Here is a 16,791-nt window from a genome sequence, read left to right on the forward strand (position 1 = left end):
TGATACTGCCTCGGAAACCCAAGGAGGGGTCGCTATGAGTCGGGTTTGACTCGACGGCAAACAACAACAACAACAACAGGGCTTTGCAGGCCTCAGCATTTTTCAGCTCTCAACTTGAGCAGTGGCAGAAAGCAAGGAGCTCCAGAATGAATGGGCCTGTGACCCAGACCAAGTTGCTGCTTCTGGCACCCTCTTCTTGGCCCCTTGTGTGCACATTCCAGGGCACTCTGAGGCTGCCCATGTAGTGAGTCACCCAGCAAAACTTTGTCCTATTTAGTGGTCCAGAGCCAATCAGTCCAAGGCACACACGACAATACGCTGCGTTCCTGCAGAGTGCAGCTTCCCCAGCTCCTGGTTACAGAAGTTATAGAGTAGCACCCCAACTCCCTCTGTACTTAGCCTACCCCCACTTCATCAGCCTTGGGTTGCCTGAGCCCTGGTGAGATGTTCTGCCTTCCCAGGCATGGTGGGCCAATTATGGCCTGAATAACTCAGCAAATTTCTCCACCATCCAATGGACTGCAGCCATACCATCTTCAATGAGGTTTAAACCCTCTTCCAACTTTGTCCTTCCTTGGGTAACCTCCCTCAGTCCTAGAGTACCCAGTAGAGTTCTTCTTCTATCTTCATAGTTACTCTTCTAGCACAGCTTAATAATTCTCTATATTAAACTTTTCCTGTTTAAATTCCTACATAGTTTCTGTCTCCTGATTGGACCATGACTGATACATACAGCATTAACACATGGTGGAATATTATGTGGCCTTTAACATGATGTAGATGTATTTGTTGACACAGAACTATGTCTATGATATAATTGAGTGAAAAAAAGCAGGTATGTAAAATTATATGTGTATACATGCATGGATAGGACTGGAAGGATGCATAGAAAATGCTGGCAGTGGTTACTTCTGGGTGATGAGGTTTCAGATAAATTTTACTTTCTTTGTACTTTTCATAATTTTAATATTTTAAATAAATGTGTAAAAAAAAATTCCCAAAGCAAAAGAAGTGAATTCCTCCCAATCCTCAAAAACTCCATCTGATTGTACTCCCTCAGTTTAAAGGATGAAGTTCAAATTTCTTACCGTGGCATACAAGGTAATTTAAGTTATGACCCCTCACCTATCGTTGTAGTCCGATTTTCTTTTTTTTTTGGGGGGGGGTCATTCTACACACAAATTCTGTGTCCTAGTTAATACAAATTTCCTGATTTCATAACTATCAGTCTTTGGCATGTAATTATCCCTATAGTTATTGCTGGCTGCTGTTGATTGGCCTCCAACTCAAGGCAAACCATGTACAACAGGATCAGACCATTGTGATCCATGGGGTTTTCATTGGTTGATTTTCAGAAGCAGATCCCCGAGTCTTTCTTTCTAGTCCATTTTGGCCTTGAAGGCCCACTGAAATCTGTTCAGCATCATCCTAACACACATGCCTCCAATGGAAGATGAGCGGTGACTCTGCTTGAGATTCACTGGCTGGGAATCGAATCCGAGTCTCCTGGATAGAGGGCAAGAACTCTACCTCTGTACCACCAACACCCTCAGCTGTAATTCTCCCTGGAATAGCTTAATTACTCACCAGAGCTGTAGTCTAAAACTTCCTTTCTAGGGATCTTTCCCAACTCATGCGTCTCTACTTTGTGGCTGAAGGAACACAGAGTACTTCACAGTGCAAGGAGCAGCAGTCTGTACCAGCTGCTAGATAGAGCTAAACAAGTTCAGTCACAAAAGAGGACCAGGCTTCCATCAGATGACACTGGCAGATCCAATTTTATCTTCATTTTCTGCCTCTGTATTTTTATTTTATCTCAATGCTTCTCAGTGTGCACAGGCATCTCTTAGGGATCTTGTAAAGCACAGATTCTGATTCTGAAACTCTGGGGTGAGGTCTGAGATGTTGCATCTCTAACTTGCTCCTAGGAGATATGGATGCTGCCAGTCTTCAGATCATGCTTAGAACAGGGAGGCTTTAGCTTATTCTGGAATACATTTCTGAAATGTAATCTAATCAGAGAAGTCCTATTTCAACAATTTGGGTCAATCCAGCATTAGCATGGAAGCAATACAGCAACTCAGCAAACCAATATACTTTTTTGGGGGGTGTCTAAACAGTAACATTTGTCCCATTAGAACCTCAGTAACGACTCCTTCACATAATGTATTAGTGATATAATTATGAACCCAGACACAACTCCCCAGTAGGGCTATTCTGAGAATTAGTGCCTTATGTACACAATAACATCTGTTTGCTTGCATAGGTCTTTAAGGAGATTTTTGTCCTATTCACATTTGCACACTAAAATTTTCGCTTAATGCAGTATAGCATAATGGTTAAGAGTACAGACTGTCTGGGTTCATAATTCCAGCTCTACCACTTACTGAGACATTCATCTCACTGTAAAATGTGGACAAAGTTTCTACCATATAAGGTTGTTGAAAGAATGAAATAGAGAGAAAATTGTAGAATGATGGCTGGTATCTAGGAAGCATGACATAAGATTCAGCTACGATTATTATCAAATGTGTAAAATAATGAATCTTTCAGAAAAAAGAAATAGTATCAGCTCATTTCATCATGTAACATGTGTAACATATATTTATCAGCTTCTCATCCATTAATTAAGTTGTTGGATATTTATTTTTAACACATACAAAATTATTTTCTAGGAACATATTATACAAACAAGAAATTCAGTCATCCACATAACAAGTATTTCCTGAATGAAAAGCACCTCTCCAGATACTGAAGATGAGGACAGAAGGAAGGGAAGAAAGGGATCCAGAAATGAACTAGATTAGAGTTCTGGTCTTGAGGAGGAGAAATAATATAATTATTATAATCTAAAATAATAAATAAGTGTGGTGGAAGCCATTACCTCATTGCTCCTTTGGTATGATAATTACTAAAGATTGTTTGCATATATTAGAAAGAGCAATCTGACAACATTAAACACAATGCTGTAAATAACTCATGCCAATGTGGTAGAGTTGTATTCTAGGGATGCATTTAAGGATGCAACCTCCCAGCAGAAAGTAGTCAGCTAAAAAAGGAGGGGCTGTTTTATAAGTTCTCATCAGTAAATTCAACCATAATTAACAGTTCCTTAAGAAATCCAGGGCCAGCTAATACCAGTTAGAGATTACTCATCTCTACTTCAGTGGTTCTGAATTTAGAGACCATCTAAGGAATAAATTGGATGCATTGAACACCAGTAACTGAAAACCACAGGAATTGTGGGATGACATCAAGAATATCATCCATGAAGAAAGAAAAAGGTCATTAAAAAGAAAGGAAGAAAAGACCAAAATGGATGTCAGAAGAGACTCTGAAACTTGCCCTTGAATGGAAAGTAGCAAAAGCAAATAAAAGAATCAACAGGATAAAAAAGCTGAACAGAAGATTTCAGAGAGTAGCTTGAGAAGACAAAGTCAATTATTATAATGAAATGTGCAAAGAACTGGAGTTAGAAAACCAAAAGTGAAGAACATGCTCAGCATTTCTCAAGCTGAAAGAACTGAGGAAAAATTTAAGCCTTGAATTCCAACATTGAAAGATTCTATGGGCAATAATTTGAATGATGCAGGAAACATCAAAAGAAGATGAATGGAATACCGAGAGCCACTATACAAAAAAGAACTGGTAGATGATCATCCATTTCAGTAGATGATCATCCATTTCAGAAGTGGCATATGATCAAGAACCAATGGTATTGAAGGAAGAAGTTAAAGCTGCACTGAAGGAACTGGCGAAAAACAAGACTCTGGGAATTGACCGAATACCCACGGAGATGTTTCTATAAATGGATGCTGAGCTGGAGGCACTCACTCAGCTATGCCAACAGACTTGAAAGACAGCTACCTGGCCACCTGACTGGAAGAGATTCATATTTGTACCCATTCCAAAGAAAGGTGATCCCACAGAATGCGGAAATTATCGAACAATATCATTGATGTCACACACAAGTAAAATCTTACTGAAGATAATTTAAAAATGGTTGCAGCAGTATACTGACAGAGAACTTCCAGAAATACAAGCTGGATTCAGAAGGGGACGTGGAGCAAGGGATATTATAGTTGATGTCAGATGGATCTTGGCTCAAAGCAAAGAATACCAGAAAGATGTTTGTGTTTTATTGACTGTGCAAAGGCATTCAATTGTGTGGATCATAACAAATTGTGGATAACATTGAGAAGAATGGGGATTCTAGAACACTTAATTGTACTCATGAGGAACCTGTACATAGACCGGGAAGCTGTCCTTTGAACAGAACAAGGGGACACTGCATGGTTTAAAATCAGGAAGGGAGTGCGTCAGGGTTGTATCCTTTCACCATACCTATTCAATCTGTATGCTGAGCAAATAATCTGTGAAGCTGGACTATATGAAGAAGAATGTGGCATCAGGACTGGAGGAAGACTCATTAACAACCTGAGATACGCAGATGACACAACTTTGCTTGCTGAAAGTGAGGATGACTTGAAGCATGTACATGAAGATTTAAAACTACATTCTGCAGTATGGATTACACCTCAATATAAAGAAAACGAAAATCCTCACAACTGGACCAATAAGCAGCATCACGATAGATGGAGAAAAAATTGAAGTTGTCAAAGACTTTATATTACTTGGTTCTACAACCATTGCCAATGGAAGGAGCAGTCAAGACATCAAAAGACATATTGCATTGGGCAAATCTGTTGCAAAAGATCTCTTTCAAGTGCTGAAGAACAAAGATATCTCCTTGAAGACTATGATACACCTAACCCAAGCCATGGAATTTTCAATCACCTCATATGCATGTGAGAGCTGGACAATGAATAAGGAAGATCAAAGAAGAGTTGATGCTTTTGAGTTGTGGCATTGGCGAAGAATACTGAAAGTACTGTGGACTGCTGAAAGAATGAACAAATCTATCCTGGATGAAGTGCAGCCAGAAAGCTCCTTGGAAGTGAGAATGGTCAGACTTTGTCTCACCTACTTTGGTTATGTTGTCAGAAGGAACCATTCTCTGAAGAAGGATATCATACTTGGTAAAGTGGAGGGTCAACAAAAGAGGGGAAGGCCCTCAACAAGATGGATTGACATGGTGGCTGCAGCAATGGACTCAGGTATAGTAGGGATTGTGAGGCTAGCACAGGACCAGGCAGTGTTTTGTTCTGTTGTACGTAAGGTTGCTATGAGTTGGAGATCACTCGACAGCACATAACAACATCAACAAAAGGTGTTCTGAGAGGTCCCTGGGTGGCACAAATGATGTGTGCTTGACTACTAACCTAAAAGTTGGATGTTCGAACCCACACAGTGGCACCATGGAAGAAAGGTCTGGCAACCTGCTTTCACAAAGATTACACCCAAGAAAATCCTATGGAGCATCTACACTGACACTCATGGGACTGTCATGAGTCTGAATCTACTTGAGGGAAACTGGTTAACAAGCAACGAGGACTGGCAGCTGGCAGTTCAAACCCACCAACCACTCTGCAGAAGGAAGATTGGGCAATCTACTTCTGTAGTGATACTGCCTCAGAAACCCAAGGAGGGGTCACTATGAGTCAGATCCAACTCAACGGCAGTGAGTTTGGTTTGGTTTCTTGAGGACTTGTTCACTTGTAACTGTTTTAGGCAGTTGTGATTTACAAATTAGGATGGAGTGCCTAATTTAAGGGCATGCTTTAAGAACTTGCTGTGATTGATCATGCTAGCAAGAAAATAGAAGGAAAGTAGGGGAGTGGGCTGTCTCCAGATATCCACTAGGAAGATGACCCAAGTAGTGATGGTCCCTTCGTGTTATGTCTTAAAAGATGCCAGACACCATCAGCAGCAGCAGAATCTGGAACTTGTTAGAAAAGCAGATTCTTGGACCTCACTCCACAGCTACTGAATCAAAAACTCTGAAGGGAACCCAGTAGTCTATGTGTCTTATAAACCCTCCAGGTGATTCAAATGCATGAAGAATCTTTGGAAATTTCATTTACCTCATCATGATGAGAATTCGTTATGCCTATACTTGCTCTTAAGCTTGACTCAAAATGATGACGATGATGATAATGTCAATAATAACAATGGCAACCACTAATCTGTTTTCTCTATATATGGATTTGCCTATTCCGAACACTTCATATAAATTGAATAATTTAAAATGTGGCCTTTGTGTCTTTTTTTTTTCTTACTTATCATGTTTTCAAGTTCATCCATGTTATATATCAGTACTTCATTTATTTTTACAGCCAAATAATATTCTATCACATGAATATACACCAATTTGTCTATCCACACATCTGTTGATGGACATTTGATTTGTTTCTATCTTTGGTTATTGTGAATAATGAAGCTTTGAATATTTTTGTACACATTTTTTTATAAACACCTGTTTTCAATTGTTTTGGGTAAAAAGTAATTAATCTGTGCTGACTCAAAGAAGCAGACAACCAAGTATCTTAAAATCATCACTGTCATTCAACAAATAGTTTTGAGAACCTACTATTGCAGCTTTGAATGCTAAGCACTGGGAATACAAATTGCTATGTAACAGGTATCATCCTTTCCCTCATCAGGAATGACATAAAATTAAATAAGTGAGTAAAACGCAGACATGGCAGCAATTGGGATAAGGGTTCCTCTTCTGTTTGCTGTGAAAGGAAAGTAAAAGCTGGTAATGAAGCATCTGAGGAAGATCCTCTGACAGGATACTTTCAGATACGAGAAACATCTAAAACAACAAGTAAGAGTTGCTTAAGCAATAATGGCATTTATCATCTTGTATAAATCCAAGGTAAGGAAGTTCTCAGGGAGTTCCTTGGTGATGCAAATAGTTAACATACCTGGCTGCTAACCAAAAGATTGGAGGTTTGAATCCACCCAGAGGTGCCTTGGAAGAAAGGCCTGGGGATCTGCTTCTAAAAACATCAGACATTGAAAACCTTGTACAAACGCAAAGTGCTGCCATCAAGTCAGATCCGACTCATAGAGACCCCTCCTTGGGTTTCCGAGGCGGTATCACTATGGAAGTAGACTGCCCAACCTTCCTTCCAAGGTTGGTGGGTTTGAACCACCAGCCTTCTAGTTAGCAGTCACTACGCCACCAAAGCTTCTTGAAAATCTTGTAGAATTTAGTTATACTCTGACATGTCAGAGTTGATTCAATGACAGCTGGTCTTAGGGAGGTTCCCTGTTGGTTTAGGCAGCGGCTCAACAACATCAGGGATGGTTTTTCCTGTCCTTGTGCTCTGCCATCCTCAGGGTATCAGCCACTTCCTTCCTGTCCAATAAGGGACAGCAACTCAAGGCATAATGAACATAAGTGGGGAAGAAAGCAGAGCCCTTCATCTGTTCCCTTTTTAGAAGCAAGAAAACTCTCTCAGAAATCCCCTCTCAGGGCTGTTCTGCCTGATTCACATAACAAGCCTTGCAAGGAAATAGAATTATAATGTGTGATTTAAGATTAATCAAGTTAGAGGCTGGAAAGAGGCCCAACTTCTCCTAATACCTGACAGAATACCAACAGGAGAGGAATGGCTGCAGGATAGGCAACCAAGGGTATCTTCACAGGTGCCCTGAAGGAAGTCCAGTCAAGTGTTCTCACTTGTGCACCAAGCCTCAACTGAATTTCTCAAAAACAAAACAAAAGCCAAACCCCCTCAACATGTCCAACACCGAACTCATGATTCACATCAAAGTGGTCTTTTCCAGGGCTCTTTACAGCACCACCATTCCAGCTGCTGAAGCCAGAAAAGGAGCAGTCACTGTATCCTCCTCTTTATTTTTCATCCCCAGTATCTAGGACATCACCAAGTGCTGTTGATTTACCTCCAAATCTACTCACTCTCTTCACCTCCATTGCCACCATCCTAGTCCTAGTCACTCACCATCGTCAGCTCTTCCCTGGACTTCTGTAATAATCTCCTGCTTGGTCTCCCGCACCTATTCTGACCTCTCCCAACCTATTCCTTTGCAATGCAGTTGAAGTAGCCTTTTCATAATAAAAGTCTGGCCATGCTTAAAACTTGCTTACCCCTGCTGGTATAGAACAAAGACGAAAATAAGGCCCCTGCTGATCTGCCCCCTACTCTACTTTCCGGTTACACTGGATCTCGGTGAGCTTGAATGTGTTGTGCTCCATTCCATCCCAAAACTTTTGCTCCTCGCCATCCTCAGCTTAACCGTCACTTTCCAGGGAAGGCCTCCACAGACTTCCTAATTGGGTCAGATTCCTTCGCTATAGGCGCCTTCAGAACTCGGGACCTTCCCTTGGGGCACTTTTTCTCAGTCTACAGACCAAAAGATCATCGAAGACCTGGATTTAGGAGCTCTGGTAGCATAGTGCCTAAGGCACTTGACTGCTAACCAGAATGCTGGCGGTTCAAACCCACCAGCCACTCCTCGGAAGGAAGGTTGGGCAATGCACTTCCATAGTGATAGTGCCTCGGAAACCCAAATAGGGGTCTCTATGAGTCCAGACCAACTCGAGGGCACATAACAACAACACAACGTAATGCCTGACACATAGTAAGTACTCAATAAATAGTTGTTGAATGGCTAGATGGATATACAAACTTCGAAAAAGACTTGCCAATAACGAATGTGGATCCAGGTTCAGAGAGAGCAGACATTACAGTCGTAACCTAACGGCTTCTCCAAGCGGCCTGGACCACAAGCCCCCGCTACAATTCCCAATAGCCCCGCCCCTTGGGCCCCGCCTTTCCTAAATAGGACGGAGGGGGAGGGGCATAGAGGTCGCATGACGAGACAGCAGCTGGTCCGTGATTGGGCTTCCAGGCGCGCCGGCTAGGAAGGGGGCGTGTCCGCGTGTGCTGATTGGCCCTCCGGCGGAGTCTAGGCAGGCTGCGGCGGCGGCGGCGCGGGGGTGGCCGCCGGGCCGGGAGGCGACCGGGCAGGGCAGGGAGGGAGGCAGCGGCAGCGGGTGGGATGGGTCCTCGCTACCGGCTTCGGTGAGATTCGCTCGCGTGGGCTGCCCGCTGCGGGCCCGCAGTGGCCGCGGCGGTATGAAGGGCGCTCTGGGGAGCCCCGTGGCCGCTGCCGGCGCCGCGATGCAGGAGAGTTTCGGCTGCGTCGTGGCCAACCGCTTTCATCACCTGCTGGACGACGAGTCAGACCCGTTCGACATCCTGCGCGAGGCCGAGCGCCGGCGCCAGCAGCAGCTGCAGCGCAAGAGACGCGACGAGGCGGCGGCGGCGGCAGCCGGGGTTGGCACCCGTGGCGGCAAGAGCCCGGCTGGGGCCTCGGGCCACAGAACTGGCGCGGGCAGCGGCCGGAGGGAGTCCCAGAAGGAGCGCAAGAGCCTCCCGGCCCCTGGCCCGCAGCAGCCGGACAGCCCCGGGGGCAGCCAGCAACCGCTCGGTACGCGCATCCTGCTGGCACCTGGGCGCCCCCGGGTGGGCGCGGCTGGCTGGCGGAGGAGGAGAATGGGGTCACGAAGGTCACCCTCTTAAGCTGCCCTCGACCCCCACAGTGAAATTGGGGCCTCAGGAACCACGTTCCAGAAAGGAGAGGGGGCTCTAGGGAGAGTTGGTCCTTGTGGCAGTGGAAGGTAGGAAAGAGGAACATGGTGTGGAGCTGGGTGATCCCACTCATTCTGGCCTTTCTCAGCCCCTTCTGTGCGGGAGGGGTGCACGTAAGGAGTCTTGAAACCCTGGAACTGAGCCCTTAGATCAAGTTGGACAAAGTTGAGGAATATTGCTGAGGCGGTGTGTGGGGCTGCTACGCAGGGGGTCTCAAATCAGTCAGCAAGGAACCGAGCTCAGCCTCCGCAAGATTGGGCTCTGGAGGCAAAAAGAGAAGCGTAATGGGGAGGGAGGGGAGTCCCTCTTAGATGAGGGTGGGGAAGAGAGCACCCACACTGGAGGTGGTGGTGAGAGACTGAGATGTGTGAAGAATGGCTGGGAGGCCGGGGTGAGGGCTGCCAGGCCTCTATGATGGAGGGTAGGCCTGGTGACCGCGTGGGGCTGGGCTGTGACGTCAGGTCTGGTTGAGGTGGCCACGGGATCCCCAGTTGCTTGCAAGCTTTGTACCTTTAATCCATATACATATACAAACTTCCAGTCTTGAGCAGACATAGATTTTGAATGCATCTCCTAATGTTGTTGACGGGATGTGTAACTTGGAATTAACTCAAGCTGCTCTAAGGAAATCCTTTTTAACCTTTTCAACAATATCCAAGGTTCCCTACTCCCTGTTTAGCAAGAAGGGGCAGTGCAAAGCTTGGTGCACTACTGTGTACATACAGGGAGTATACTTCAGAGGTAATTTCTCTCCTGCAACTGACATAGTGGCATTATCAGCGAAACTCCACCAGTGTTTCCTCTGTTTTCCTGAAATAAGGCAGTGGTAGGTCCAAAGGTTTGCAGAAAAAATGCTGTTAAGATGTGTAATTTGACCTCTCCAGCCATCTTTTGGCAACGTATTCAACTTGGTTTATTGGTTTGTTCATTGCTTGATAAAAATTGTGCATCTTGGCTATCCCTAAGATTGCACATAACAACAACAACAAGATTGCACCCTGCTTTAAATATTGGGGCTTTGACTTGTGGAACTAGGTAATGATTTACCTTTACCTGTGGAAAGCCCAGTCCATCGATATCATTTGAGAATCAAAAAATAAAGTCACTACAATAAAGGTGTTGAAAATGACAGAAAAATGCTGTTGTATCCAAGACCTCAGCCCGGAACTTCAAGACTTTACTTAAACAGCAAAACTTGAGATGTTTTTTACATGTTGTGTTATGTTCTGTTTTTATTGCATTTACTTAAGGATAAATATAGCAGTAAATTAAAAACTTAGGCTAATCTTTTTGTCTCCCTTGTTGTTTGTCTGACAAATGAAAATATTTTCTTTAGAGTAGTGTGAAACTACGTTTAGTGATAATTACTAATACAGCAATAAAATATTTAAAATGTACATTGATATTATAAAAACTTAAACAATTCATAAATGATGAAATGAAAATTTCTTATTTTCCCTCGTGTCAACAGCTTCTGTCTAGTTATACAGAATTTTTTCCCTAATTTACATGAATAGTTGCAAATGGCTACCTTCACTTGACATTGTAATCTGTTAGAAACTGTAGCTGATTTTGTAGTTAGAATGAAAATTTTGTCATTTTAGTACCTTTTTGATTATGTGTTATTTCATGAGCTCATTAATTCTTATGTATGTAGTTATTGTACTAAATTTATCTGTAATGGGTGTTAGAGAGTTATTCTCTTAAAGCTTTATACTCATAATAGGAAGGATCATATTTTTCTAACTTACAATTTTTAATTTAGGTAGAATATTATAAATGAATGCTTACTATCAAGGAATCAAAGTCTAAACATGTTCAGCAATGTTTAGGAACATTTATTAATCCCCAAAGAATGTGGGAATTAGAGGATTTTCCCATAGAAACTTAGGTTTGTAATATCTATCCAGCAATACAGGCTTACCTTGGAGATACTGTGGGTTTAGTTCCAGACCACCACAATAAAGCAAATATGGCAATAATGTGAGTCACAAAAAATCCTTAGTTTTTTATTTCCCAGTGCATATGAGTAGTATTTACACTATAATGTAGTCTATTAGACTACTGTGTAGAACTGTGGTGGCATTGGGTTAAAGCATTGGGCTGCTAACCAAAAGATTAACAGTTTGAACCCACCACCTGGTCTGTACAAGAAAGATGAGGTAGTCTGCTTCTGTAAAGATTTATAGCCTTGGAAACGCTATGGGGCAGTTCTCTGTCCTATAGGGTCATTATGAGTTGGAATTGACTCTATGTCAATGTGTTTTGGGGTAGGATAGTCTATTAAGCGTGCAATAGCATTATGGAAAAAGTTTGAAGTATTGAAAGAATTACAAAAATGTGACACTGACATGAAGTGCACACATGCTGTTGGAAAAATGATGCTGATAGACTTGCTTGATGCAGAGTTGCCACAAACCTTCAATTTGTTTTTTTAAAAAAAACACCCCAGTGTCTGCGAAGTGCAGTAAAACGAGGTTTGCCTGTACACACAAGCCCTGTGTGTGCTTTGCTAAATAGATTCATTCTTCAAGTCACCAGCGTCTGTTTCAGCTCTGCTTTCCTAGCCTTTCAGAACTATGGTCTTTGAACCAAAGCTCAATTTTTATTTTGTAGGAACCGCACTGTAAATTTCATTGTATTCTGCCCCTTCACATGGGCTTAGGCTGAGAATCGTGATGGAACTGGTTGTGCCAGCTGCTTATTGGGAAGGGCCAGGAAAATGCAGTGTTTGCAGTATCCGCTTGGAGCCACTGATCCAGCAAAAGAAAACAAGCCAGCTTCAGTCGCAGTCTTGAGGCCTTAATACTAAAGTATGAGGGGGGGGGGGCGGAAATAGACCTTTTTTTTCATTTCTTTTGTGTCTAAGAGGCAGAATGAAATGTTTGTCAGGAAATTGATAGAATTATCCTAGTAAGTGGCCAATCTTATTTAACAGGTTTCAAATGAATACCTAAATTTTAAAACAGGGTTTGATATAGAGCATGCAGTAAGTGTCATATTTTAAGTTGTAAAAAGTGAATGCCAAATTGATGCAATTAAAAATAACTTGGAAGGAAGCAGCAAGAAGGTGGAATAAGCCTAAGTCATTCTGTTGGTGAGTGGAGATGTTAAAATTGTTTTAAAACTACCAGTTGTAAGAAAGAAATTTAAAGTTGTATTAGAATTCAACTTTTTTTACATTCAGGGAAAAGCATTGAAAATTATCATTACAGTTAACATTTCCTAATGATTGTTGTATGATGGTATAGTATAATTTCCAACTTGTTAGATAATGTCTTTCCTAATGAAATAATTTTCATAATGGCATTTTCTACATTTTATTTTGAACACCTTTTCCAATTTTGATCTCTTTAAAGTATGTGCCAACAGATCTGGCGTTACATATGCTCTTGGGCAAGGGTTTCAGTCTCTGTCTTGATGCTTCTGCAATAAAAGCATCATGCTCCATTTATGATAACATCTTTCCCACATCCTAAATAAATAACGAGCTCAAATTGTGACCTCACTGTAGAATGCAAATCATATCTAAACATTGCTAGGTTATGAGACATTAAAAACCAAAGGAGAGTGAACTTAGTTCTGTTATACAACTTATTTCAAAATAATAATACTTTAATATTTCACATCTGAAAAAATATGTTAACTATAGAGTCACACATTGCACAATCCTATTTTTTTGTGATGTCACGTACTTGATTTCTGCTTGACAATGAGTCCGATAAGATATTGGAGCTATGTTCGTGTTTACCTGGGCTCAGTTTATAAAATTTAGGTAGAAAATATTAAGTGGAGAAATAGAAAAATATGTATAAACATATATTCCTTAAGGCCCATAGGTATATCTGTCTCAGTGGGAGAGGAATCCAGTAGTTTAAAAATACATCCAATGATTTGAATAAATTGAATATTTTTATAGCCATGCAACCAATGGAAAAAGTAATTTTTCCCAAAACAGAACAAAACCTGAAGCCACTGAAATCAAAATGGTACGTGATGTTTGAGATGGAGAGCTTTTAAACCGTTTGTTGTTGTTAATGCCGTCGAGTCAGACCCAACTCGTAGCGACCCCTCCTTTGGTTTCTGAGACAGTATCACTACAGAAGTAGATTGCCCACCCTTCCTTCCGAGGAGTGGCTGGTAGGTGTGAACCACCAGCCTTCTGGTTAGCAGTCAAGTGCCTTAGGTACTATGCTACTAGAGCTCCTTTTTAAACTGTATACCCAGAAGATACAAAAGAACAATATTAGAAGATGGTGAAAGAAGTGACAAAGTTCATAATATGTTTACCAAATATTAGATGGCTTCAAACATAGACTTTGCTTAAAAGTTTTAAAGCAAGAAAGCTAGAGGGGAGTAAAGTGAGTGGAAAGATAGGAAAAGGCTAGTGTCCCTATACCTGTTCTGTCCTGACTGGGGCTGGCCCCTTACTGCCCTCTCTTCAAGTACTTACTGTCTCTTGTGTGAGCTGGCTTATCAGTTTGGCTGATATTTGAGAATAGATTGCAAATGTATAAATCTCATCAAAGAGCAGGAAAATCTGTTTTCAAAAGAAAAAGATGTAGTGACAAACTCTGGGTTAAAAAAACAAAACATGAGAAGCTGAATATAAATTTACACTTGCTTCCTGTTTATATGCAATTGGAGTTCTAAAAATACAATCTGAAATACATAATATTGATCATTTAATTTTCTAGCTGTGGCTTACCTGCCAGATTTTGGTAAAGCTTCTTTTGGAAAATGTAGTAAATTTAGCAAAATAAATCCATAGCTGTCACAGAATCATTGTAAAATGCCTAGAATTATAGGTTAGCTTGTATAATTTATGTTATACTTTGTAGGCTATAAAAGCAAGCATGTGATTCATTAGTAACTATTAAAGGTTTTATTAAACGGTAGTTGACTCTGTGAGGAGCCCTGATGGAAAGTGGTTAAAGCACTCAGCTGCTAGCCAAAAGATGAGGCAACCTTTTGGAGCAGTTCTTTGTCCTGTAGGGCTGCTGTGAGTCGCAATCAACTTGATGGCACTGGGTTTGACTTTGTAGTCAGATTATTGGCAACTTTCTTTCTTCTCCTGTACTTTTCCAAGTTATATGGGTTTTCCTGGGGCATCGTCATCTAGAAAAGTGAAATTTATAAGTACCTTAAAGTTTTTAACAATGTGCCATTCTGCAGACCTGTGATCCAACTCCCTCCTTTGATTTCCTGCTAGCAGGCCAGAAGCGAACTTCTAGAAGAGGGGAGCAGCAAGGATGGAATGATGGTCGCGGGACAGAGGCAGCGCTGGATAGAACAGAGCGGAGATCCTACCGAGAATACCGACCCTATGAGACCGAGAGGCAGACAGAGTTTACAGATGAAAAGTATGTACCACAAACCTTGTGGGGAGCGGTGGGGGTACCAGAGGGCCTTTAAAGAACCACTGGCCTTTGCAATCTGTTTTTCGTGCCAATCCTAGGAATGTTTTACCAATTCAAGTGGCAAATCCTATTTGACATGGAAAAGACCTTCCATTTATCTCATAGATGACCTTAGGTTTTGATTCAGAAAAGAATTTTACAATGAAAAATGAATTGTGTATTGGTTACTATGAAAAGTACTCTAGTAAAAAGTTTACAGGAGTGTGTCATGCTGGTTAAATTTTCATTTGAAGTTCTAACTTTAGGCTAGGGTACAATTGTGGTTTTGATTTAGGATTACTAACTTAGACTAGTAATAGGTTTAAACTGAAATCCCTCCTTGTCCATGGTCAGGTCAGTAGGCTGTCATGATGAAATTTGAGAAAAACTGGTGTAATGTAACATCATTTTTTGGATAGCGTACCTTTTGGCTGATACAGTCTTATATTTCACCTGAGTGATGTAGCAGTGGGCAGGCTGGCTATGCCCCACTTGTAACAGGTAGCAATTACTTGTTTTATGCCTGATGTTAATAAGATTGCCACTTGAAGTTCCTGTTGAATTATTAAACCTACGTAACCCAGAGTTTAGATGAAACAGAAACTAGTGTATCACATATAGAGGTAAATAAAGTAAAAAGGAAAAGAGCTCTGGTGGTACAGTGGTTAACTGCTCAGCTGCTAACCAAAAGGTCTGCAGTTCAAACCTACCAGTTGCTCTGTGGGAGAAAGATGAGGCAGTCAGTATGTTTCCATAAATATTTACAGTCTTGGAAACCCTGTGGGGCAGTTCTACTCTGTCCTATAGAGAATGGTTAAAGTAAAAAGGTTTACAGAAGGCCAGAATAAAAAAAAAATTAAAAATCCTACTGCCATCGAGTCAATACCAACTTACAGCAGCCCTATAGACAGAAGAAAACTGCCCCATAGGATTTCCAAGCCTGTAGATCCTTATAGAAGCAGACTGCCTCATCTTTTCTCCCATGGAGTGGTTGGTGGGTTTGAACTTCTGAACTTTTGGGTAAGCAGCTGAATGCCTTAACCATTGTGCCACCAGAGCTCCTTTAAGGCCAGAATAGTGTATCGTTAATGTCAAGTAAGCCATTATTCACCTAGTTTTCTAATCCCTGACCATTTAGGATCCTTGATACAAGTTTTAAACAAGAACATGGCTCTGTAAAAACTATACTCCATTAAAGAAATAGAAGGCTATTAGAGAACAGCTCAGTCTAAGAGGGCCAAGCAGGTGGCAACTTCTGCAAATCTGTTCTCGTAAAAGTTAAATATTGAGAACATTGAGATGTGGAATCCACCGTCACATTGGAAGGAGACAGTTACAGAAAACTTTAATTCTGTTTTTTTGGTAACTGCTTGAAATGTGCTGCACAGTGATCACAGTCTACTTGCTCACTAAATGCCTTCTAGATCAGAGGTTATTTTGGGAGGCATTTGGGTATTTTTTTTTTCCCGTTACTTTGGAGATTCACTTTGTAGAAATAAGGAAATAATAGTTCAATTGTATAAACCCAGTCACTCTTTTTTAGTAGTCAAGCAATGTAGTTTTTTTTTTTTTTCCTTCTGTTTTTGATAACTTTTTATTATGATTTCAGTGAAGGTTTACAGAACAAATCACTTTTCTGTTCAACAAATCTGTACACGTTTTGTTTCATGCTACTGATTGCAATCCCCACAATGTAACGTCATTCATCCCACTTCTCCCTGTGTTTCTCATTTCCATTTGTCCTTCTTTCCTATCCCTTCCTGCCTTTTGAACTTTGTCTCTTTTCAGATGCTGCCCTTTTGATCTTTTTTTTTATTGTGATTTGTGTGAAGATTTACAGAGCAAATTCACTTTCCATATAGCAA

General features: G+C 41.4%; 1 protein-coding gene across 1 annotated transcript in view; it reads left to right on the forward strand.

Moving 5' to 3' along the window:
• Positions 1-9,011: 9,011 nt before the first annotated feature.
• HABP4 (hyaluronan binding protein 4) overlaps positions 9,012-16,791 on the forward strand; it is a 91,192-nt gene continuing 83,412 nt past the window's right edge. The window contains exons 1-2 of the mRNA XM_007939861.1: positions 9,012-9,366; positions 14,743-14,890. Coding sequence (XP_007938052.1) covers positions 9,012-9,366; positions 14,743-14,890 — 503 coding nt within the window. The remainder of the gene's footprint in view (positions 9,367-14,742; positions 14,891-16,791) is intronic.

Source organism: Orycteropus afer, unplaced genomic scaffold, assembly GCF_000298275.1.
Source record: "Orycteropus afer afer isolate SDZICR_OR568_19922 unplaced genomic scaffold, OryAfe1.0 scaffold00005, whole genome shotgun sequence".
Classification (NCBI taxonomy): Eukaryota; Metazoa; Chordata; class Mammalia; order Tubulidentata; family Orycteropodidae; genus Orycteropus; species Orycteropus afer.